At 40.6% G+C, this 26,004-nt stretch overlaps 1 protein-coding gene across 1 annotated transcript in view; it reads right to left on the bottom strand.

The window, feature by feature from the left end:
- Window positions 1–25,697, bottom strand: part of LOC147911610 (arylsulfatase F-like) — a 28,248-nt gene extending 2,551 nt beyond the window's left edge. The window contains exons 1-8 of the mRNA XM_087427832.1: window positions 25,687–25,697; window positions 24,637–24,786; window positions 22,952–23,073; window positions 20,879–21,001; window positions 17,780–18,203; window positions 14,203–14,339; window positions 3,467–3,601; window positions 1,659–1,821 (exon numbers count right to left, since the gene is read on the bottom strand). Of these exons, the coding sequence (XP_087283958.1) occupies window positions 1,659–1,821; window positions 3,467–3,601; window positions 14,203–14,339; window positions 17,780–18,203; window positions 20,879–21,001; window positions 22,952–23,073; window positions 24,637–24,786; window positions 25,687–25,697 (1,265 nt within the window). The remainder of the gene's footprint in view (window positions 1–1,658; window positions 1,822–3,466; window positions 3,602–14,202; window positions 14,340–17,779; window positions 18,204–20,878; window positions 21,002–22,951; window positions 23,074–24,636; window positions 24,787–25,686) is intronic.
- Between the last annotated feature and the right edge of the window lie 307 nt (window positions 25,698–26,004).

The raw sequence follows: 26,004 nt of genomic DNA, 5'->3' as shown, positions 1-26,004 counted from the left end.
AAAACTTCTGCTTTTCAAACAGCAATGTAAGAAAATGAAAAAACAAGTCCCAGAACGGAAGATAATATTGGCAAAACACATATCTGATAAAGAACTCGTATCCAGAATATATAAAGAACACTTACAACTCAAGAAGAAGAAAATAAAACATCCAATTAAAGAATGGACAAAAGATTGGAACACTTCACAAAGAAGAGATGTGGATGGCGAATAGGTACATGGAGAGGTTTAGTCATTAGGGGAACACAAATTAACACCACACTGAGATTCCAGTACACACTTACTATAACAGCTAAAATTAAAAAGACTGACTACACCAAGTGTTGCCAAGGATGTGCAGTAACTGGACTCTCATATATTGCTGGTGGGAATGCCAAATGGTGCAGCCGCTTTGGAAATCAATTTGACAGTTTCTCACAAAGTTCAACCTATATCTATAATATGACCCAGAGTTCTCACCCCTGGGCATTTATCTAAAAGAAACAAAAAAATGATGTTCATACAAAGACTTCTATGAAAATGTCCATTGCAACTTGAATCATAATAACCAAATCTGTTTCTCCAAAGCAGGCATGCTTTCCAGAATTCTACAGAGTGATTCACCTCTGTTTCCCATTGAAAAGTGAAATGTACAGGGCATGAAGAAATGACATTTTTCGAGCTAATTCTGAAAAAAAAAGTCAAATCATTTCTTTGAAGGAAAATCCTAATCAGAGCTCAAAGGAAAATATTACTCCAGATTGAGATTCTCTGTAACCCTTTGTGAACCCAAACTATAGCAATGCCCAAAGTCAATCCACCCCATTGATATGTTGGAAAATTATTTTTATGACTGTGATTAGCTTAGTAACTTAAAAAAATTAGCTTTACACTAATATCATTAGCTTTTTTTAAAAAAAATGGATCATTTAGCTCAAATTGATAAATACCCTTCTAAATGTAAGAGAGCTCTATCCTTTAACTATTTCATACTAATTCCCAATAAATCCTATTATTGGCTAAAACTAAGGTAAAAAAACTTGAGGAGGTCTTTTGTTTGTTTCTCGTTAGCTTTACGATCCTTTGTATTTTCCTTCAGAAATAGATGAGCTCCTTTACATGAAGAAAGAAACATTACAATAACTCTTTGGGCTCAGAAGTGAGAAATAGCAGTGGATTGGATCCTTTAGATTCCCTTACAGAGCTGGGATCAATGAACTGCCAGAAAATCAGCTTCAAACCTACTTGGGTCAGTCGCTGCGAGAGACTGGAACAATGCACTATGAAGGAACTCCTCTTGAATGGAATTCAAAATATTTATAACAGAGTTCCAAGTATCCATCCAATGTCTTACCTTCATCTCAGCCTCTGGATCCTGCACACCAGAAACTAGAAAATTGTTTTTTCTCTTATATGGATGAGTGAGTCTTACTGGCCATATTCTCATCTCCAAACCTTCCCACTTCCATCTTCAAAATGAAAACTATAGTGTGTCTAAGATGGACCATAGTCGTATAAAACTGATGCCTGATACATGAATGACACTCCATAGACATAGCCACATACAAAGGCAAAATTATCTAGGTATCGGGGAGAAAGTGTACCTGTCTCCTTTGTCCTGAATCCTCTCAAGACAAAGGAGGATCAAAAGGAGCTATGTTAAGATTCTATCAGATCACCTGTCCTGAGGGAGAGTCCCGCCAGTCACTGCTGCGAGGGTTGGGAAAACATCCATTAAACTCGTAGGCTCCTCAATCACTTCTCCAGCTGGCACTTTTCCAGGCCATCGGACAATTCCGGGGACACGGATGCCACCTTCCCATCCGCCCATACCTTTCCCACCTATGGGACAAGGCAATGAAGTTCCAGTTAAAATAGTCACTGTGGCAAGAGTGTTTAAAAATGTAAATCAACATCAGTACAGACCATCTTTGCTCAGTGCCTACCTGATGGGATCAGCACTACATGTACACAGAATTATTTTCTCTTGGACTGCTGATAGGTTTTTGATTAACTAATGAAACATGCAATATGAGGCATTCGCACCGGCTATTTCTGCCTAGAATGCTGTTACCCCAGATATACACCTGTTTCATCCCCAGCCTCCTTTGCACCTCTGCCCAAAGTCACCTTCTCAGTAAGCCTTGTGGGAACACCTTACTTAAAGTGGCAATCCCACCCCAGAGTCGTTCCTGCTCTATTTTTCTCCGTATTTGTTTGCACTTTATTTTTCTGTAATATTTACTACCTCATCACATATCATATAATGTAGTTATTTATTTATTTTTGGTGCACCTCCCTCCATGAGAATGTAAATTCCATGAAGGTGGGGATTTTTGTCTGTTTTATTCACTTTGGAATCCAGCACCCTGAAAAGTAATTGAATGAAATAGTATGGGTATATGCTAATTTAATGTCCAAACCTGAGCATTCTTGAGGACGAAAGCAGGAGGGAATATTAATAACACCAGGTTGACGGGCATAAACCAGGATTCCAAAAGAGGAGGAATGTCCATCCTACGGAGTTAATGGACTTTTATTATTTAATTAAATGATTCAAATTAGAGTCTAAATCATAGCAAGTTGAGAAATGGAGATTTTTTTAAAAGTCCTCACAGACAAAAATAGAATTTCAGTAATAACAATTTCCCTTACAGCTTTGTCTTGTTTTCTAAGCACACACTTTACTTGTGCAAGCTGTAAAGAGCCAATACTCCCATCTTTTCGTCTCCAGACTGAGGCAGAGGCTTTATCTCATTCATACAGAAATCATCATTTCTTACTGAACCCAAGTCTATAGAATCTATATTTGCATGAATAATAATACATATTCCTCTAGAAAACACTTTGAAATCTCTTTCAATACCTATGATAAAATGTACCACACATTTTCCAGATAGTTTTGTTATAACATCAGGATATCCGTTATCAACCAGGTCAATGTGCTGGCTAATGGATGTGTTTTCATGGACTAAATGTTGCATCAGGACATAGAATACGTGGATTTAATTGTCAAAACTGAGACAAGCTTGGCTCCTTTCTGTGCTAAGCCATATCGTTGGAAGAGAGCACCACAGCTTTCTTAATAACCAAGGAGCCAGTAGTTTTTGTCTTTTGTACCCTAGCTACCACGTTCCTCCCACTTATTCGTCTCTCGATGGTCTTGTAGACATAATCCATGAGTAGGTATTCAACCCATTTAAAGACTCCCTTAAAGGTATCTTCTTGTGTTAATATTCTGTCATCTCATAGAGTCGCCAAGGAGGCAAATTTCTAGATATCCCTTCTAGCATTCCCTAGAAATGTTGGCAGATTTAAAGCCAATTTCTTTAGCTAATGGCACTACACTTTGTTTTTTACAGAGAGTCAAATATAATGAACTTGTTCAGTTTTTGATGCATTCGTTGCTTCATTCTATGAATTTTCCTTATAACGAGCAAAAGAGCCTATTCACTGTCAAATCACTCCTACGACTTCCTGTCCTTACCTTTGTATATTCCGTTCCATCCGCCATGCTGGGCGTGGCCCACCCTGACCTCCAGGTGCCCGCCATGGTCCGCCGTGAAGTAGACTAGAGTGCGGTTCTTCAGACCCAAATCATCGATGGCACCAAGGATCTTGCCTGAAACAATAAAAAAGAGGCACGTGAAACCAATGACATTCTGAGCTGTGGGCGTTCAGAGCAGTCCCAGCTGCTGCACGTTTCCTCGGGATCCGTTGCAAAAATGTTTCTCATCTAAGAGGTACCATCTTACATGCCCAAGAAGATCACGTGAGCGTGCCTGTTTCCTCAGTTCTTCATCAGCATCTTGTGTTTCAGAGGCGATTATGTCAAACGAGGAGTGAAAATAGGTTTCTTCCCATGCCGACACTGACATTTACACATTTGATCTGTAACCTAAGTGTAGCTTCTGATGATTTTTCTGTTGGGGCTTCCGTGTTTCCATTGTTGATTTATAAGGACTCCTTTATTAAGGAACTAAAACAACCTCACGTTCTTGGTCGTATTTCCTCAGTTTACAAGTGGCCTTAGGTATGCTGTTTACGATGTGTATTGTCGATATTTCATGAAATCCAAAGATCTTTGCTTTCGTCATGACTTCTACGGTTTTTACTAGCTCCATACCTCATCCAGAGAGAAACTTAATATTTAACCAGAGTTTTTTTCCAGCTTTTTTCCATTTCATTCAATGTCCTTAATCTGCATGGAAAAGTAGGCCAATTGAATTGATAATGGTTTTTCCTAAACTAACTCTGTGGGTTTCCTCAGGCTGCTGTATCAAATTACTAGGAGCTCAGTGGCTTTAAACAACAGAGATTTATCCTCTCTCAGTTCTGGAGGCCGGAAGTCCTAAATCAAGGTGTTGGCAGGGTCTCTCTCTCTCTCTGAAGGCTCTAGAGAAGGATGCCTCCTTGCCTCTTCCTAGCTCCTGATGGCGGCTGTCAGTCTTTAGGTCCTCGGCTGGTAGGTGCATCATTTCAATCTCTGCGTGCATCGTCATAAGGTCTTGTAATCCCTGTTTGCCTGTGTCTTCAGGTGGCGTGTTCTTCTGTGGTTTCTGTCTCTGTGTCTCTTCTCTTCTTATAAGGACCCCCATCACACTGCATTAGGGTCCCGGCCTAAGGACCACATCTGAACGTGATTACATCTGCAAAGACCCTATTTCCACATGAGGTTACATGCACAGGTTTTGGGAGTTAGGACGTGGACATATCTTTTTGGGGGGCACATTTCAAACCATAACACCAACTCTCTCCAATGTATTCCATCCCTGCCACTTTGATTTAGAAAGCTTCCTTTCTTACAACTCGTCATTCTCCCTGGTCCTGCTCCAAGGTTATCTATTTCTGCTTCACTGATCTAAAAGTCAAATCTTGCACTTGTATTTCAGAGTTTTAATTTTTATAGTTTTTATTTTTGATAGCACTTTTTTGGTTCTTTCTACCAACCTCCTTCCCATCAGATGTCCTTGGAAAGTTTCTTTTCTCACCACTTGGTTCTTCTAGGTATACTTCATCATCATCTTTATAATGAACATTCTCCAGATAATAGTAATTAATGTCTTAATTAGAATCACATTATGCCTTAATGTTAATCTCGGAACAACTAGTGTTATAAAAGTCACTCTTCCCATCCAGAATATGGTATATTTCCACTAATTAAACTTTCTTTCTATGAGTCAGTTGTCTTCAATACAACCATTTATTTTTTGAAAATTTATTTCTAAATATTTAAGTGTTGGTATTGGAGCTACTATGAATGGTATCTTCTTGCTTATTGTACCTTGAAATGGGTTATTTTTAACATAAAGAAGTATTAATTTCAATGCATATATCTAACACAGAGAAATATTTGAGAATATATATGTATGTACGTATATTAGAATATATACGTCTAATAAATTAATTTTACGATTACACTAATATTATCCTAATAGTATATTATATAATAATCTCAATATCTCATATATGATCTCAACACATATATTACCACAAATACTATTAGTATGGTATACAATAGTATAGTATAGTATTATAATATGTTTAATAACAATATATCTGTACATTATATTATATATAGCATGATATATTATATAATGTACATGTGTAAATGTATATATTTAGGTTGATGATGGTAGAGAGCATGTAAGCATTTTTGTGGTTACTAACTGCAGTCATGCATCACTTAAAGACGGGATACATTCTGATAAATGTGTTGTTAGGTGATGTGGTCATTGTGTGGACATCATAGAGTATACCTACAGAAACCCAGATGGTACAGCCTACTACGCAGCTAGGCTATGTGGTCTAGCCTATTGCTCCTAGGCTACAAACCTGTACAGCATGTTACTGTACTGAATATTGTAGGCGACTGCGACACAACGGTATTTGCATATCTAAACCTATCTAAACATAGAAAAGGTGCACTAAAAATCTGGTATAAAAGATAAAAAATGATACACCTGTATAGGGCACTTACCATGAATGGAGCTTGCAGGACTGGAAGTTGCTCTGGGTGAGTCAGTGAGTGAGTAGTGAGTGAATGTGAAGGCCTAGGACATTACTGTACACTACTGTAGACTTTATAAACACTGCACACTTAAACTACATGGAATTTATAAAAAAATATTTTCCTTTCTTCAGTAATACATTAGCCATAGCTTACTGTGAGTTTTTCTTTATAAATTTTTGAATTTTTTTAAGTTTTTGACTCTTTTTTAATAATACTTAAAACAGAAACACACTGTACAGCTGTACAAAAAGATTTTCTTCCTTTATGTCCTTATTCTTCAAGCTTTTTTTATTTTTTATTTTTTTACTTCTTAAACTTTTTTTGTTAAAAGCTAAGACACAAACACACACATTAGCCTAGGCCTACACAGGGTCAGAATCATCAATATCACTGTCTTCCACCTCCACATCTCGTCCCACTGGAAGGTCTTCAGGAGGAATAACACACCTGGAGCTGTCATCTCCTGTGATAACAATGCCTTCTTCTGGAATACCTCCTGAAGGACCTGCCTGAGGCTCTTCTGGAGGAGGGGTCACTCCTTTCAGAAATATGTCCATGGTGGTTTGCTTTATTTGTTTCTTCGTTTCATCATCGATTTGCTTATAAGCAGATAATGCACCATGAACATTCCTCTCTATTAATGAAAATCTTTCGGTGTTGGGATCCATGTTTTCCAACTTTTTAAGGAGCTTGTTGAGGTCTGCAAAAGCTTCTGCTAAGCTCTTCGATGTGAATTTTCTGGGAGGTTCTTCTTCCTTTTCTTCTCCTGCAGTTTCCTTTTCTCTTGCCTCTTCTTTAACTATGTGTTCCTGCTCCAGTTCCAACAACTCCTTGTTAATCAATTCCTCAGGAACCACCTCTAGGAGCTCCTCAATGTCATCCTCATCCACACCCAGGTTAAAATTGTTTGCCATCTCAATCACAGCTTTGTGGATTTTTGCAACCTTCTCACCCTTGGCAAATCCCTTAAAGTCATGGATGATCCTCTTGAGCGTCTTCTGCCAGATGTCATTCATACACTCTTTGGTGACATCACCCCAAGCCCAAGCAAGGTTCTTAGTGCAGTCATGGATGTTGTAATCCCTCCAGAATTGCATCAGTGTCTTCTCAGGATCTTCCTCAGTTGCAGCCACAGCCTTGGCAAAGGTCCTCCTCAGACTGTAGAACTTAGGAGCTGCTATAACTCCTTGATCTATTGGTTGTATCAAAGAGGAGATGTTTGGAGAGAAAAACAACACTTTGATATTGGGATGAAGATCATCAATAAAAGGAGGATGTCCAGGAGCATTATCAACAATGAACAAAATCTTGAAAGGTATGTTAGTCTCCAAACAGTACTTCTCCATTTCACTGGCAGAGCAATTCAGGAGGGCACCTTGGGAGGGGAGCTGGGTTATCCATGACTTCTTATAGCTCCTATAGTACACTGACAGTGTGTACTTATTGATATGCATGAAGGCCCTGAGGTTCTCGCTGTACCAGATCACAAAGGGTTTCAATTCATAGCCTATAACGTCGCCCCCCAGCAAGACTGTTACCATGTCCTTAAAAGCCTTGAAACCTGACATTGACTTGGCCTCCTTATGGATGAAAGTCCTTTCACACATCCATTTCCAGAACAGAGAGTTTTCATTCATATTGAATATTTGCTCTGGTAAGTAATTTTCCTCCACAATCAGCTTATCTAGAGTTCCCAAAAATTATTCAGCTGCCTTCACATTAGCACTTGTAGACTCATCACTCACTTTCACAGTATGTGATGAATAATGATTCTTGCATCATTTAAACCACCCAGAGCTGGCAGTAAATTCAACATCACAATTGGGTCTAGCCTTGTCTTTCAATACCACAAAGTTTTGCTTCAGCTGTGATGGTTATGGTGCAGAGAGGGATAGGCTTCTGTGTCTGGACTTCAATCCAGGTCATTAGAAGTTTCTCCACATCTAATATAGGCCCTTCTCCAATTTTTGTTAGTCTCATTGCCTTCAATGAAGCAGATCCTTTAACAGCTTCTGTCACTTTGTTCTTGTTCTTCAAGATTGTAGCTATGGTGGAATGGGATGTACCCAATTGGTGAGCAATAACCATCACTGATTTTCCACCATTGTAGTCCTTACTCACTTTTAATTTCATTTTCTGGTCAATCACTTGATGTGGCCTCTTACTGGCAATATTAGCAGTGGATTTCATACACTTAGGGGCCATGATGAACAAAGCAAAATGAGATTAAATCATGCACAAGAGAAAATAATGTAATCAAGAGATATGGTAAACACAAGATGTATGAGGCTGCTGCCAGTGTAACATAGCATGCTGTTTTCCCATAAACTGTTTTTTTGTAAGTAGAAAGAGTACACTCTAAAATAATGAGGCAAGTGATGTCAGCATCATGGCAGAGTGACTTCTTCCCTTTGTCTCTCCCCTTTAAGTTACAACTAAATGGACATTCATTAACCAGCAGAGGACTCCTTGCACAGCACAACAGGACTTCTGAGACATCCATGCAGCCATGCACCTGAAGGTGGGTGTACTGGATCCCCAGGAAGCAGTGGAACTAGGTGAGTGCACTCCTCTCCCGCCCAAGCAGTAGTGAGCCAGGTTGTGGATCCTCACACAATGGCTGGTGCCACTGTAAGAGGAGTTGAAGGCAGCCCGGCCTGCATGATTGCTCTCAGAGTTGCAACCCAGCCTGCAGGAGCAAGCACTGTGTCTTGGTGGCCTCGCTCGTGGGAACACTCTACACTGCATGATGGTGGCTCAGCCACTGTGAAGGTGACCGCCCACTGAGCACAGCACAGGCAAGAAGGCATCCTGTTCACTCAGAAGATGCCCCCATCCACAGAGTACAGCAACCTGTGGGACCCACCGAGTGCTGGCTCAGCCCCTACATGGGCGCCCCTCCTGCCTAGTGCAGCACAGGTGAGAAGGCACCCTGCCCACTCAGAAGACACCCTGCCCATGGACCATAGCAGCCCATGGAACCCACGTGGCTCAGCCCTGGTTTAGGCACCCTTCCTGTGTAGTGAACAGTAGCTCAGCTGGTCCCCTGCCAAGCACAGAGGCCCCACCTACAAGGCCTGACCCGCCCCCCCCACCCTGCCCACATGAGTGCAAGCTGCAGAGTGGCTGCAGCCAGCCCCAGTAAATGCAGAGTAGCCCTACCCACACAATTCCAGCAGACAGGGCAGAATCAGAAAACATAGCTCCTGCACCCCCCCCAGTGGTGGCAGGTGGAATCTGTGACCTGATACTACCACAAATGTACCAGAAAATGATCAATTCATCAAACACCATGAAGAACTACAGTAACACTTCAGAGTAGAAGAAAAATGACAAGTCATAGCAGTTTACAATCTAAATGACAGATAATTCAAAACAATTGTCATAATGAAACTCAGTGAGTTACAAGAAAACTCAGAAAGACAGTTCAATGAGCTCAGGAATAAAATTAATGAGCAGAAGGAATATTTCACCAAAGAGATTGAAACTATAAAAAAAAAAACAGAAATTCTGGATAGGAAGAACACAATTAATAAGGCAAAGAATAATCTAGAAACCATAAAAAATAGAGCTGAAGTTATGGAGGACAGAATTAGTGAATTAGAGGACAGAAATATAGAAATGTTTCCAGTGGAGGAGGAAAGAGAATTAATGTTTTAAAAAAATGAAGGAATTCTTTGAGAAATATCTGATTCAATTAGGAAAAGCAATATAAGGATTATAGGTATTCCAGAGGGAGAAGAAAGGAAGAAAGGGGAAGAGAGCTTGTTCAAAGAAATACTAGCTAAGAACTTCCAAAACCTGGGGAAGGAACCGGGTTTACAAGTACATGAAGCCAATAGAACTCCTAAATACATCAATGCAAAAAGACCATTATATCCAAGGCATATAATATTAAAACTGGCAAAAGTAAATGACAAAGAAAAAATATTAAGGGCAGCAAGGCAGAAGAAAATAACCAACAAAGGAACCTCCTTCAGGCTTTCAGTGGATTGCTCAGCAGAAACCTTACAGACTAGAAGAGAATGGAATGATATATTCAAAATACTGAAAGACAAAAACTTTCAGCCAAGAATACTCTATCCAGTGAAATTATCCTTCAGATATGATGGAGAAATAAAAGCTTTCTCGGATAAACAAAAGCTGAGAGAGTTCATCGTCACTAGACCTGCCCTACAAGAAATGATGAAGGAAGCCCTCTTACCTGTGACAAAAAGGCAAAGATTTACAAAGCTTACAGCAAGGAGATAAGTAGACAGACAAAATCAGGAAATTGCAGCTCTCTATCAGAACAGGTCAGGAAATACTTAACTATAACATAAAAGATAAAGGGAAGGAAAGCATCAAAAATGACTATGAACTCTTCAATTTAGCCATAAACTCACAATACAAAAAAGAATAATTTGTGACAACAATAACTCGGAAGGGGAAGGGGAAAGAGATGGAACCTGCTTAGGCTAATGGAGATAAGAGGCTATCAGAAAAAGGACTATCTCATCTATGAGACCTTTTACATAAACCTCATGGTAACCATGAAACAAAGAATCAGAGCAGAGCCACCAATTATAAATAAAGAGAAAACTATCACAGAAAACCACCAAACTGAAATGACAGTTAGAAATACAAGGGAAGAGAAACACGGGAAATATAGAACACCTGGAAAACAAAAGATAAAATGGAAGTATTAAGCCCTCGTATATCAATAATCACTCTAAATCTAAATGGATTGAATTCTCCAGTCAAAAGACACAGAGTAGCTGGATTGATTAAAAAACAAGACCCAACAATATGCTGCCTCCAGGAATCACATCTCACCACTAAAGACAAATATAGGCTCAGAGTAAAGGGATGGATGACACTATTCCAAGCAAATGACAAACAAAAGAAAGCAGGTGTTGCCATACTTATATCAGACTAAGCAGACTTAAAGATAAAAAGACAATGAGAGACAAAGAGGAGCAGTATATAATGATAAAAGGGACATTCCATCAGAGGACATAATATGTATGAATATATATGCATCTAACACACAGTACATAAAGCAACTACTAACAGACCTAAGGGGAGAAATTGAGAGCAAGACAATAATAGTAGGGAACCTCAACACCCCACTTACATCAATGGATAGATCCTCCACACAGAAAGTCAACAAGGAAACAGTGGCCTTAAATGAAACACTAGACCAGATATATAGAGAACATTCCATCCAAAAATAGCAGAATACACATTCTTCTCAAGTGCACAAGGAACATTCTGAAAGATAGACCACATCTGGTCAAAAAATCTCAAATAAGTAATCTTAAACCACACCTAACAGTACCATAAAAAGAAGAACAAACAAAACCCAAAGTCAGTAGAGGGAGGGAAATAATTAAAATTAGAGCAAAAATAAATGAAATAGAGACTAAAAACAAGTAGCCATGGAAATGGCTAACACGATTCTATAAATATAAATTTATATTATAAACAATATATATTTCTAGCATCAACTGAAATATTATATAAACATATATTAAATATATTTATATAAATATTAAATGTATATTACACATTATACATGTATTATATATAGCTTTATATATAACATATAATATAAATTTATGTATATGACACATATACATATTTCAGTTGATGCTAGAGAGATATTTCTAGCCTTTCCATGGCAACTATCTAACATTTTTTTAATCTCTCTAAATATTAAGAACAGAAATATCTCAAAGTAACTTGATATCAATGAAGGATATAAGTGTCTATGTTGAAAACCCTAGAGATTTCAGTTAATGTCAGAAATAGATATATTATATTTTAAATATGTATAATTATATTTTAAATATATATTTATATATCTTTAATAATTTCATTACGTATATAGTTGATATTTATTTATTATTAATATTATATATAATATTATGTATCTCTCTTTCTAAGACAGTTTTGCACTCTCATAGGCTCTCCGCCCTCTTCAATGGAGCTGCCCAAGTGCCCCTGCAATCCTTAGACACCCCCATCCCGGAAACCTCATTCCAACCCCCATAACTGCCAAACAGGTCCGGCCATGTCAATCCGTGATCCCAACTTTCATTTCTCCTCCTCATGTTGGAAGCTCATCCCTTCTCACCATTTTCAAGAAACCTGCTCTTGAGCTGAGAGCTGCTGAATTCTTTCCCATTGAGGATGTGTGACTAATTGGGCCTCAGAGGTGTTTCTCCTGGTGGGGTAAGAGACGTCATTTGCATTGGAAGCCTCCAACGGGATGTGAGTAAGCAGGAAGCCAGGCTGGGGGGAATTTCTGGAGCTTTCCTGGAACCTGTGAAACTACGCCTTGTTGGATCCTGAGGGGTTTGGTGATACTTGAGAAGAACCTGGCTCTCTTTCCAAATCTCTGTTCATAACCTCTTTGCCCTACACAAATGGCCACTGAGCTACAGAGCCAGAGTGTCCAGGTTCCAATCCTGGCCCAGCTGGACCTGTCCTGTAACCTTGAGCAAGCCACTAAGTATCTTGTGCTTTAGATTCCTCATCAGTTAAGGGAGACAATGATGATGATGATGAAGATGGTACCCGTCTCCTAGAATGTTTATGGAGATCCACCTGGAACACACTTGCAACAGTGCATGTCTTATACCAACTGCCATGTGTCAAAGTGTCCATTCAATCAATGGAGCCCATCGTGTCAGACACTACTGCGTGCAATTCACATTAATCCCCAAATGCATTAGAATGATATCCTAACCAAGAACATCTGCAAATTAACCTTTCTAACAAGCAAAGCAACAATTCCTGGGGTTTGGGGTACTGTTATAGCTTCAGGGTAGATATCTTGGGGTTCAATAAACTTGGTAGTATTTCTCAAATTTCATATGGAAGCAGATGTTTATTCTTCTTAAAGGTTCAATTCTGACATTGGGCACCAGTGGCTTGTGAATCTCCGTTGCACTTTTTCAAAATACGGCTTTCAAATATCATGGCGTGTCTGCCCACATTCAACACACCCATCCATTTGTGTAATAGGATCTGAGTGCCACCGAGAAAATCCCACTGAAACCAAATCAAAACCAAAGTACCTTATTTGGTGACTTCATGCCACATCATTAATTATCTTAACTTAGATATTTTGAAAACTTTTTACTAATTTAAAATTTTAAAGCAAATAGTACGTAATTTGGGTTTGTTTGTTTGTTTTTCCTTGCATCCTGAGTTGGAATGAGTTACTTCATTCCCTTTCAAAAAGACAGAATGACAAGTAGGATAGCCAAAGCTCCTGAGATAGAGTCTAACGTTAAGAATATGCATTTTAAAAACACGCTATGTTGTCTTGTCCTGGTGAAAGTATGAAGTGGGAGACGGACACACACCACACACACACACATACACACCACACATACCACACACACCACACACCCACCCACCATATATACACCACACACCCACCCACCATATACACACCACACACATACACCACGTCACACACACATACACCACACATGCCACACACACACACACACACACACCACATGCACACACACACACACCACACATACACACCCCATATACACACATATGCCTGCATAAACATGTGCCTTTGTGTATATATTTGATCAAAATAGTATTTCTATTTAAACTAAGTTTTAAATATGTTCTATTTTTAAGACTATGTGAATTGACAGCGTTTTAATGGCTTCCCCTTGGTCAAGCTTGATTTCCAAAGTGTCTCTTTGTTTACTGAAATCTATTTCAAACCAACAGCCTATATTTGGAGAATACTATCACTCAAGTTTGTGTCCTGCAAGCCTGAGAGACCATCATGCTCTTCTGTCACTCATGTTGGAAAAGCCGAATCCTTTTTGCTAACCAATATATGTATCACAACAGCACGGGAATTCACACTTACCACCCTGCTCTCTCTCACTACAGTTGATCGGGTTCTGGCTTCTCACCACTGTCCCCCCACCCTAGACTCAGATCTGAATACCCAGCAGACCTGAAATGAAGGTTTTCTCTGCAACCAAAGAGTGCCGAGATTGGGTATAACAGGTCGGATCTGTTATATCGTTTACATGGAAGACCAAACGCCCCTGGTGGGGGGGATTCTGTTCACTCTTCAGACAATCATCCCCACCTTCTCTTTCACAGGCTAGCCGGGGTCAGTGTCCGGGTGTCCTGAACTATCAAAGCATGGAGGTTTCGTCTACTTAGGTCTGGCAACTTACCCACCATGGAGTCCATCTCCTCCACATTATCCCCATACAAGCCATGCTTGCTGGTGCCGATGAACTCAGTCGTCGTGGGGAGGGGTGCATGAACATGGAGAAAGGAGTAAAAGAGGAGAAAAGGTCCTTCACGGTTCCTGAGAAGACATCAAGCACATTGCTTTTGAGTTTTCAACATCTGGGAAAGGGAACAACATTGCTTTTTGTCACACAGACACAGTTCCTTGCTCTCCAGGCCCCACAAGAGGGGACACAGGCAAGACACAGCCCCTTCGAGAGACCATCCTGGCCAGAGTGGCTTCCAGGATCCTCCAGCATCTGGACAGCTTCCCCCAGTTGGGGTGACACCACCATGGTTCCTTCGACTCTCAGATGCCAGGACGCACAGGGGACTACTTAACCCAGAGCTAAAATGCAAATCCAGCCCAGCTTGGGACACTTTCCCATGGCTCATGAATTTCAAGCTAGAGGCACACCCCAAGAGGCCCAAAGATATAGTGGCACAGGAGTGGCTACTTAGAAACTTCAGCACTTTCACAACCCTAGAGCAAGCATGGACAGAAACTTCTTGGCAAGCTGTCCACAGAGCTTTGGTTCGCATGTGAGGACACAGGGAATGAGGCTGACTCACTTCAAGCTCTGACAATCCGTCTGAGTAAAAGATAGGTCCTCAGCTAACCAGGGCAGCACACAACACAAATGCCACTCTGTAGGAAATGTCTGCTCTGATGAGATATCATTGTGGAAAGAATGTGAAAAAAAAATGAATCAAGAAAGAAAGAGTGGTGCCATAGTGTACTGGGTGGAATAGCATTACTCCACAATCCGTGTCTACCTGGGACCTCAGAATGCAATCTTATCTGGAAATAGGGTCTGTGGAGGTGTAATTAGTTAAGATGAGGTCATATAGGGGTAGAATGGGCACAGAATCCAATAACTGGTGTCCTTATAAAAAGAAGTAATTAGGAGACACACATAGGGGAAGACGGCTATGTGAGGAAGATTGGCCGTGGGCTAACATCTGTGCCCATCCTCCTCCACCTGATATGGGGCGCCACCACAGCATGGCCTGACAAGTGACCAGTCGGTGAGAGCCCGAGATCCGAACCTGTGAACCTCAGGCTGCCAAAGCAGAGGGCGCAAACTTAATCACTATGCCATGGCGCCAGCCCCGCTATGGCACTTTTTTTTAATGGCAACCCTAGGAAACTAATATACATACTGATAGAGAATGAGATTACATGATTTCCTATGCTGTATTTTAAAGGGGGAGACACAGAAAATATACACAGGGAGGCCGGTTGTTAGAGACAAACAAGATGGACTTCAGTTCTGTAGTATTTTTTCACTCTGTGTCTTCATGACCAGGTAAGATAGTTTTCCACCCCGGAGTTGACTGTGTGGCATTCAATCTCTTTCAGGACATGTCATTCTTAAAACCTAAATTAGGAAGACAAGGGGGTGGAGTATGTCACACTTATAGCACTTCCAAGTGTTAAAAGCACTTAGCATTCCAAACTAAGCTGTCAAAATAAAGAGTGGTGCTCAGGGTGGTTGGCAGAATAATGCTTCACCTCAAAGGTGTCCATGCCCTAATCCCCAGAACCTGTGAATATGTTGCCTTACTTGGCAAAAGGGACTCTGCAGATGGGATTAAGTCAAAGATCTTGAGATGAGGAGATGATCCAATGCAACCACAAGAGAGAGGCAATAGGGTCAACGTGAGGGAAGAGAAGAGGATATCTTTCAACAGAAGCAGAGATATGAGTGACATAGCTACAACCCAAGGAAGGCAGGCAGCCTCCGGAAGCTAGAAGAAACAAGATTCTCCCCTGGAGCATCCAGGAGAACTAAGCCTGCTGACACCTTGAGTTTCAGGCCCAGAAGATTAATTCCTGACTTCTGACTTCAAGAACATAAGATAATAAATGGGTGTTGTTTTAATCCACTAAGTTTTTGGCTATGTGTTACAGCAGTCATAGGAAATGCATACACTGAGAATCAGATGAAAGCAATTTCTAGTCTGTGTGAACCTGAGCCACCTACTCGTAGCCACATTGTCAACCAATGGAGTAGCTTCCAAATCTTCAGATTCCCTGTTCACTGTTAGTTTCTCTTTCCTTTTGATATTGTGTCACTACGGATCACTTAGAACTTTTGAAACTCAACAGAGGTTTCAGTGATGAAAGTACATTTCCACACCAGCTTTTGTTCTTAAAGGACTCCTGTAAAATACTAAGCCACAACGTGTGTGGGTGTGCAAAGACTTGAACTGGCTGATGGAATGGAAGAGGAGGGCTCATCTTTAAATTTCAGAGGGGTGCACGCCACCTTGCAACATGCCAACATGTCCTTTGTAAAACTTCCTAAACTCTGCACATTTGGAAAGGTTCCAGAGTAAAGAGTTTGCCCTAAATGAAACCAGCCATTCATTTGCATCTACCATACAAATATGGTTCTCTCTCTCCCACACTCTGAATTTTTATTGTCTCCACCTGAGCTACAGGTTAAGGACAAAGCTAATTATCAGGTTACACAAAATCCTTTACATCATCAGTCAACTCTACCTAACAGTTGAACATGTCGACTTTTCCTACAGCCATTCCTGGCTTGGCACATTACATGCTGACCAGGGCAAACTGCTCGCAGATCCTTGCACACACACTCTCTTCCTTATGCTCGCATTTCTGCCAGTGATGCTTGCCCACCCTTCCTTCTTCTTGCTATTACTCACCTTTGAAGCTTCAGGTAAGATTGTGTTTTCTCAAACACGGCTTCCCTGATGTCTTGGAAAGTCCCTAGTGTATAGACCAATAGCACCCTGGACTTCTGCCCATGAACCTATTTCTTATCATGTGCTTGTATGTCTGTTGTCATCACTAAATGTGAACTCAACCTTGAAGTGCCAGATCCCAGGATGGTGATTGGTAAAGAGAAAGCCTCAATGTTGAAAGAAAGAAAGAAAAATGTGTTCATAGGCTTTTCCTAAAAGAAAGTCCAGCAATTAGAGGACGGTAAATGTGGCTCCCTCGGAAAGTTTCCAGCTATCGTGTTATGGATGCATCAAGCTTTATAACGATCACCATTAACCTTATCCAAATAATATCCCTTCCATATCACATGCTCATCTGATCAATCAACCTTCTTGTTTTAATTTCTCAAGTAGCTTTTTCTCTAACAGGGAAACAATGCAGTGGCCAACTTATTCTATTGCTTAGTTCCCTGGGAGATATAATTCCCATTGTAAATTAATAGGTGACAATATGCATTGTAAATTAATAAGCCAGATTTATGAGTTTGAGTCTAGTGTGAGTCTGCCTGCTTGGTCTAACCAAATATGAATTTCAGGGCCAACAGAGAGACTGTGATTTTGATAAGAAGGACTCAAACAAGATACCACCTCCTTAGGCACTGCCAGAAGCATCCAGCTGTCTTCCAAAACATTTCATATTATTGTCTAGACAGTGTTTAGCAATATAACATTTCTTAACTCAGTTTGGTTAAAGTCCTCACCCTCGTTTCTTAAAATACTCATTTTTTAGCATAATTGCATGGATTTAAAAAAAAATATCTTTACCTTTCTAAGAAGGAAACCGCCTCCTTCACCATGATGGACCCAGCTCGTTCTGCCTTCATGGGCTGCTCGGTGATCTCATGCTCTCTCATGAGGAGGCACTCCCAGTACAGAGGGGATGTGTAACTGGAGAACCAAAAGTAGCCCAGGAGAAAAATAAAAAGAATCATGGAGAGGATGAGGGACCAGGGAACAGAGATCCAGCGACTCAATTTCCCAATAGTCAAGGTAAGCACAGTGATGGCGACCAGCTGTACACACAGCCAGATTTTGCTCCCAATGGCTAATTCCGCGTCACGTGAAGGATCTGGCCAGCAAGGTTCAAACAGAGTGAACGGCATGCCATAGTAGTAATCAAACCCGTAATTATATGGATGATGGCAGTGGTCACTTCGCGATAGGCAATTTAAGCCTTGATGCCATTTGCCTGAAATGAAGCACACACACACAAATAAAGCGTAATATGCTCAGACATCATAAAGACCATGTGATCATTCTTCATTTGAAACAATCGGCTAATGCACAAAAATGGAGCAGTAATTTTCTTTTGCTTAAAAATCTGACATCAGCATAGGCTCATTTTTTTCCTTTGTTTCACAGAAGTTTGTGTTAAGATCTGGTTGTGAGTGACTAGATAGGATAAAAAATAAAGGGAGGACAATACAATTGTGAGTTCACAGCAAGGATGCGAACTGGGCAGCTTCTCATTCACAGAGAGGACAATGTCATAGCAACAAAGATATATATATGATAGAGACAAGGGTAGATTATAGGTAACAGATAGGTAGATAGGTAGATATTAGATAGTGAGATAGATAAGACAGAAGATGATGGATGAGTAAGTGGATGGATGGATAGATAGACAGGCAGATGAGTAGTAGATGAATGGATGGACAGATGGATGAGTGGATAGATAGATAGATGGATAGATCAATGTAAATTGTAGCCAAAAGATAGATAGGTGATATATAATAAATAGATATATAGGTGATGGATGGATGGATGGATGGATGATTGGGTTGATGGATAGACAGATAGATGGGCAGGTGGATGAATGGTAGATGGATGGATGGATAGATGGATGGATAGATGGGTGGATGGATAGATAGATAGACAGATAGACAGATAGATGTAAATTATACCTACATGGATAGATAAATGACAGAGACAAGTTAGATGATACAAGACAAACAGATATATAAATGATGGATGGATGGATCCATAAAAAGATAGATATGACAGATACAAATAAATCATAGAAGATATCATTTATATATGTATATATGTATATATGGATAGGTAGATGAATAGATATATGATAGATAGATACATGGGTGGATGGGTGGGTGAGTAGATAGATGAGTAGATAGATAATAGATAAATAGATATATAGATATCTAGACAGGTAGATATAGATAGATAGATGATAGACATAGATAAATGATGGAGGATGGACCAAATGTGGATGAATGGATGGATGGATAGCTGGCTGGCTGTAAATCCTAGGGTGTCCCACTAAAGTTCATTGAAGTAAGGAATTTATTCAGTAAAACTTGCCACACCTCTAATGGTAACCGAAAGATCCGTGTGAGTCCTGCTGGCATGTGGACTCTAAGAGCATATAATAATGTGTATCTAACAAAACATTAATAGTTTTCTGCATGCAGTCAAGGCCACATCAAGGATGCACGTGCTCACATCTCTGGGAGCCTGAGGGGGTAGGTAGATGAGAAGCAATGCTGCTGGCCTAGGTTTTTCTTTCCTGCAACTGAACTAAGATTGTCTTCTCCTATCAATGTCAAATTGGTTACAAAAATCAAAGAGATTTAAAATAGCATGGTATTTTCAAGACAATCGAAGCCCAGGCCTCTCAAACAGGCACAGTAGGTTTAGCTCCAAAGGAGTCATCGTTAGTTTACTTGTATCATCTTTGGCAGCAAGGAGAAGGAAATCCTTGTGGTCTAGTTTTAACGAATAATGAGGTTGGTGAGAGAATATACAATGAGTGAACTAGCAAGGCATGGAGACCCTGACAAATTTGATCTTCTTCTTGTACAACACTCGCTTTCAAACATCGCATATGTCTCTCAGCCTTGGGAAGAATCAATGTCCTTCTCTCTGAAATTAGGGCGACAAGTTACTCTCGGACATCTCTTCCACCTGTAATCATCAATGTTTCTGTCAGTGCACAGTGTCCTCTTACTGCAATGCAATTAACCAGGGACCATGATCATTGCCAAAAGGAGCGCCCAGGTTTCTCCTCTGAGTTGACCTTCATGCAGCAAGAGTGGAGAAAGGGGGAGCTAAGAGAGAGGGATGGACCGGAAAGGAGTAAATGTGAGCTTTCTGAGGCCATGTACGTGCTCCTTATCCGGGTTTGGGTGACAGAATTAGGGTGTAGACATTTTTCAGAAGTCATTTTTTTGGCTGTTTGGGTAATGGATAGAGAGTGTAGACATTTTTTAGGGAGTCAAAAGTTGACGCTTCGTAAAAAGTTAACAACACGTAAGGCTATCTGTGTTTTCTTGGGAAGACTTGTTACATTTCTTAAATGATACACAGTGGCTGAGATGATGGATTTCAGAATCTGCAGAGAATAATGTAGAAACAGACCATCATAGTACAGTGTGGTCTGTGCAAAGAGGAAGTGATACAGAAACAGGTGGGAGGGACACCTGGCAAGGCCCGGGGGGGAAGGTAGGAAGGGATGTTCAGGCATGCCTGAACCATGTCTGAAAAGGATGGGCAGGTGCCACATAGGAAAGAGTGCATGTGTGGCTGGGTGAGAGAGCATTGCAACACAGGGTCCCACGTGAACAAAGTGCAATGATGAGGGAGAGTTCTGGAGGGTGCAAGAGCACACATTTTCCTCCAAAGACCATACAAGATATAACTAGCTTAATTGGGGAGGGTCAACATGGAGGTAGGAGGTAGCCACTGAAATGGCAGATGTGGAGGCCAGATGGCACGGAGAGTCTTCTCTGCCATATCCAAGATGGAAACTCATTTTTAAACAGTTTCCAAGCAAACAATATGTGAAGGATAGAATAACATCTATAGTTACTTGACGATAAATGAGTAAAACCAAAGATGGCTTCTTACCGATGAGTGCCGTGGTGTATCCCTGGTTCTTCACTAAGGCTGCAAATGTTGTTTCATTGAGAAAGAGTCCGGAAGAAACTCCAAGGCTGGTGATGACACGGGAATCCATTTTAGAAACCATGCCTAAGTGTAATGTAAAAAAACACACACAATGAGTAGGTGCTTGTCAGATGAAGAGGGACACGGTTGTGGAGAGTTCAGAGCTGGAAGATGGAGAGATGAGGTGCCATCCCGAAAGGAAGAGAAAACCATCCTGTGGAGGGGAAAATCACATTCTCCAAACAGAACTCACACTGTTCCGTATACAAAGCCCCTTTAAGCCCTTGTGCGTGCACACACACGCATGATACTGTCAGGTACACACAAACATGCTGTCCAAATCACACTTCCTGCATTTTTACCAGCTTCACAGGGTACTATTTCTACAGACAACTGCTGCTTGCACATCTGACATGTGCCTGCCCTCAATGGGGTAATGTACATATTGGAAAAAGAGTCAAGAAATGAAATCTCATGAAAACCCTACTGCTTCTGCAACGGATTTTTTTTTTTTTTCTGACAATAGGATTAAGTTCTATTTGTGGCAAAGGTGTAGAAGCTAACTTCTTCCCAAAAACCTGAAGTTGGTGCATCTAGGAAGAGTGGACACAACATTTTGGAATCTCTCGATTCCTTCACAAAAGTAGAGTCATCACAAAGGAAAATTACAAAGCCGTAGACATTGCTTATGGCAAAACGAGGTAACCAGTAGGTGAGACAAATCACCCAGAGACCCAAGATCTGTATCTTACAGGAGTGGAGCAGAAGAAAGCAAATGAATTCCTGAAACATCCAGGAACAAAAGAACACCCAAAATAGCCAACAGGCAATCCCTGGAGAGTAGCTGAAGCCAGACGGGTTTTCATAAGTCCCATCAAGGGTGATGCAAGGATCCTAGGTACATTGAATATGATAGAACAATCTTGTTGGGATGAACTCTCAAAACTGACGCTTCCTGGCTTCCTTCCAAAATAGGGGCCCAACCCCAAAGCAAAATCTGGAATGGAAGCAAAATTGAGTAAGACAGGACAAAGTGGGTAAAAAGAGAGAGAAGATCCAGATAAAAATGGGAGAGCAAATCAGGCTAAGAACTCTCAGAGAGCAGCCATCTTGGTTTAAACATTGGACACGGTGACTCAAGACATGAAACCCTCTACAACTCCTTCTAAAAGGTTAGGAAAATGAGTTTGACATAAAGTGACTGGCACTTTCTTCTTACTACAAGAAAAAAAAGGAGAATATATAGAGGTTTACTGGACCTGATTAATCTTAGTACCAGCCAAGGCAGATATTGTGAACCTCACAGGATGTAAAAGTTTACACGACATCCTTAAGAGGTGAAGGGACCTCTCGATCTTGACTAAAAGTAGACATAAATACTAGTGTCTCTGAATTGCACGCCTTACTCTTAAACTACAGAATCTGTGCCCATCAACCAAACCGTTCTGCTCGCCTTTAAAAATACAGCCATACGACCCAGCCATTCCACTCCTACATCTGTATCCAAAAGAATTGAAAAGAAGTATTCAGACAAAAACTTGTACAGATGTGTTCGCAGCAGAACTATACGTAAAAGGCAAAAGGCAGAAACAATCCAAGCAGTTCATCGGATGAAGGCAGAAACGAAAGGTGTCCCATCCTTACAAGAGCTAAAACGTTGGGATGAAAGTTGGCGACATTCTGATAGATACCGCCTTATGACAGCCTGCAGGAGGGCAGACACATTCCTTGTTAACTATTTCCTTCCGAGGCAGTTTCCCGCTCTTTGTCTTCAGATAGAAAGTCAGGCCTATTTCCAGACACAGGGCTCTCAGAAAAAAAGTCATCAAGAGGTTAAGAGACATAACCTAGCCACACAAGGTGGTCTTGGGTCAGCTGGGAGCACAGTGGTTTTCATGGTGGCCTCCGTAGCTGCATACGCGAGCACATGTGTGTGTGCACTCTTGCACTTTTCAAAATGACCAAGCCACATTTCCACGTCCTCACATCCTGACGTGACAGCAGGGCGTGGCAGAGCCTTCTCCGTTTACACACCTGATCGGATGGGGTATCTTCCCGTTAGAAAGGCAGCCCTGCTTGGAGTGCACAGTGAGGCTGCCGAGATGTGCTGGGTCAGTCTCACACCTTCCCTGGCTAAGCTGTCCACGTGAGGGGTCCTGGAGGGAGAGACAGAGGGGAAAATCAGAGAGAGGAGGTGGGGAGAGGAGAAACAGAAACACAGAGAGACACAGAGTTACCTGCAGGTAGACAATATCTCTGTTTACTATGATTCCCTGAGCTCAGAACTGGAGAAGAAGTACCTACACACAATGCCCATCCTCCTTTTTCTGCCCTTCTCAGGTTGAAAATACAGTTGAGGTTTCAGGCAGCTGTTTGTCGCAAGATTGGTAAAATTTGGTTGTGCAATATGGTGTCTATTAAGTATAAAACTGCCTTTTAAAATATGTATAAAAATATAGAGTATCTCTAGACTGATTCATTAAGGCCATTTACTTACAGATCTTAGTGATGCCTAGCTACAAACAGATCTCAGGATGAGTTCAACTCACATGATCGAGAGAGAAACATCCTTGCTTTACACACAAATGGTCCCCAAAACTGACATATGATTAAATATAAAGATATCTGGACGTTGAAGAGAATAAAAGAGAGACTTCTACAGAATAGAAACAGTCGCCTCGTGGGATGAAAATGAAATATAATGAGACTTAGATTTATTCATGAGAGAGATCATGAGTGGCAATTAGTGCATGAAGAAGTTCCAGCTTTACCAACACATTTATCTGATTCTTCGTTTAAATGTGAAAAATCACCTAGGGTCTTTTAAAGTAGGATTCGATTTGCATAGAAAAGACTGATTTGTAAAACGTATTTCTGGGGCATATCTGCTGATTAAGGTCTCACCTCTCAAGTAGCTAGTACCTTCAGCAAAACATTTACCCCCTTCTACACACTGTCTGAAAATTGCTGCTCTTTATTTTCTTATGCACCTTTTTATGAGTCTTAATTCCTTTAACGGGCTGCAATAATTAATTCTGATACCTACGTTTTCATGACTCCTAATTTCTTTGATCGAAAGCAGAGACTACCAGCTTTGGCATTTATTAGTAACACAACAAAAAAAAATCTTTTAAGTGTACAATTCATGCGTGTTATAAAGATGTACTCTGAAGCTTTGTAAAAGCACGGCTCATTAGATGGCTTTGATAATCCACCAGAAAGCTCTGAATTTTTGTTTCATGCTTTTTTCTCCTTTCAGAATTTCCATTATTAAAATAGAAGGATGTTGCCTTAAAAGGTCTGTTGCCTTCCAAAATTAGCAAGCATGAAATGATTAATTCTACCGAGTCAAAATATGTATAAGAATCAGCACTCATCATAATATTCTGTTTCCACAGATAACTAACTCACTATGTGCCAGGTGACTATTCTGTGTGCCTTGCCTATATGAGCTCAGAGGAATATACTATTCACCTGGGCATTTAACAGATTAGAAAAAGAAGACACGCAGAGATTACCTAACTGGTCCAACATTTCACCACTCGTGAGAGCAGAACCGAGATTCAAATCCAGACAGTCCTGATTTTAATACTATTTACTTCTTTTCACAAAGTCTCCACAGATCCATTGGTTTTGCACATGGACACAGTCCTAAAATCTATCAATCTTCCCCGCCTGAACAATAGGTAAAAAAACCATGATTCAATACAAAGACATACCTGATCGTATCATTGCCATAGCAACCCAGATCTCCAATCCCAAGATCGTCCACCATTATTAGGACAATATTGGGCTTGTCATCATTCACCTCCTGTGACAGGCATGTGTTTAAAAGTAAACACATCCAAGACAGGGAGATCAAGAGGTTCCTGAAAAGAAAGCATGGATTTTATTGTAAACACACGGCTCTGGTTGGTTTCAGGAGCCACATCCTATTCCAACATCACCTTCTCATAAATGCAGCAGGCTCATTGGAAACCAGGCTCATCTCCCAAAAACAGGCAAGAATTTCTCTTTCCAAGCATTGGCCATTGCTGTGGAATGGTACCAGCAGTGTTCAAAGGGAGGCTGTCCTGGGTTCTACCTCACATTTTGCTCAGTCCCAACTAAAGTCCCGTTTTCTCAAAGAAAAATATAATGTATTCATATAATTCTCTTCCCACTGGATCTGTCTTCCATTATCAGGGAATGAATATGTGACATTTGAACTCTTGGTTCCATCTCTATCTCGTCTTTATTCATATTTCAAAACCCACCTCAAATATTTCCACTGGGAGGGAGGACAGAAATAGTCGCTGCCCCTGTCTGCACCCAGAGCCCTTTATCAATACCCTGAAACAATGCTGACCCAGTGAGATTGCAACTCTTTGCTTTACCCAAACATATCCTCCAAGGCTGTGAATTTCTTGAAGGTGGGAGCTACATCCCAGGACTTTTTCTATTGTTAAATTGCAATAATTACAAAAATGCTTTTCATCTGCCCAAAGTTGGTTGAATTCCTTTTCCCATTTTCCTGTTTTTTACAATATTTTAGAATAATACAAGCGTGTTGGAAATTTGCAGTTTATGTTTGTATCCATAGCGTAAATCGCTCCTGTTTTATTATAGACTTACCAAATCCAGAGCATCAATTTAGACATCTTATAGCCAATCAGATGAAAAAAATACATGAGATTGAATGCCTCTATCTGTAAAGCCGAATTCACAAATGCCGCAAAATTGTCCATTAGATTCAAAGTGTTCGCAATGTAGCTTACTACTTCATTTACCTGAGCTTCATCACGTAGTCCCGAGTAACTTCCTGTTTTCTTTGGCCAAAGATAAAAGGTCCTGAGAAAAAAAAATGCATGTATTCAGTTAGTTCTCACTATAAAATTCTCACAGGATTAAGGAGACATATCTCCATTTCCAACATTTCAAAACTGGTTTCCAAATCTGTCATGGCACAAACCCTGCACTCTTGATGAATTTGCCCTGTTGGCTCATTTCTAAAGAGCTCATGCTGTGCCAACTCCTGGGGCTTGACTCTTTTTGGCTGTTAAGTGCATTGGCTCGGTCCCTAAACCCACCCTACAACATGCGTGGAT

Source organism: Ceratotherium simum, chromosome Y (genome assembly GCF_057802395.1).
Source record: "Ceratotherium simum simum isolate JZ-2026a chromosome Y, ASM5780239v1, whole genome shotgun sequence".
NCBI classification, from domain to species: Eukaryota; Metazoa; Chordata; class Mammalia; order Perissodactyla; family Rhinocerotidae; genus Ceratotherium; species Ceratotherium simum.
The sequence above is the reverse complement of the archived record's forward strand: the minus strand, read 5'-3'. Positions and strand labels throughout refer to the sequence as shown.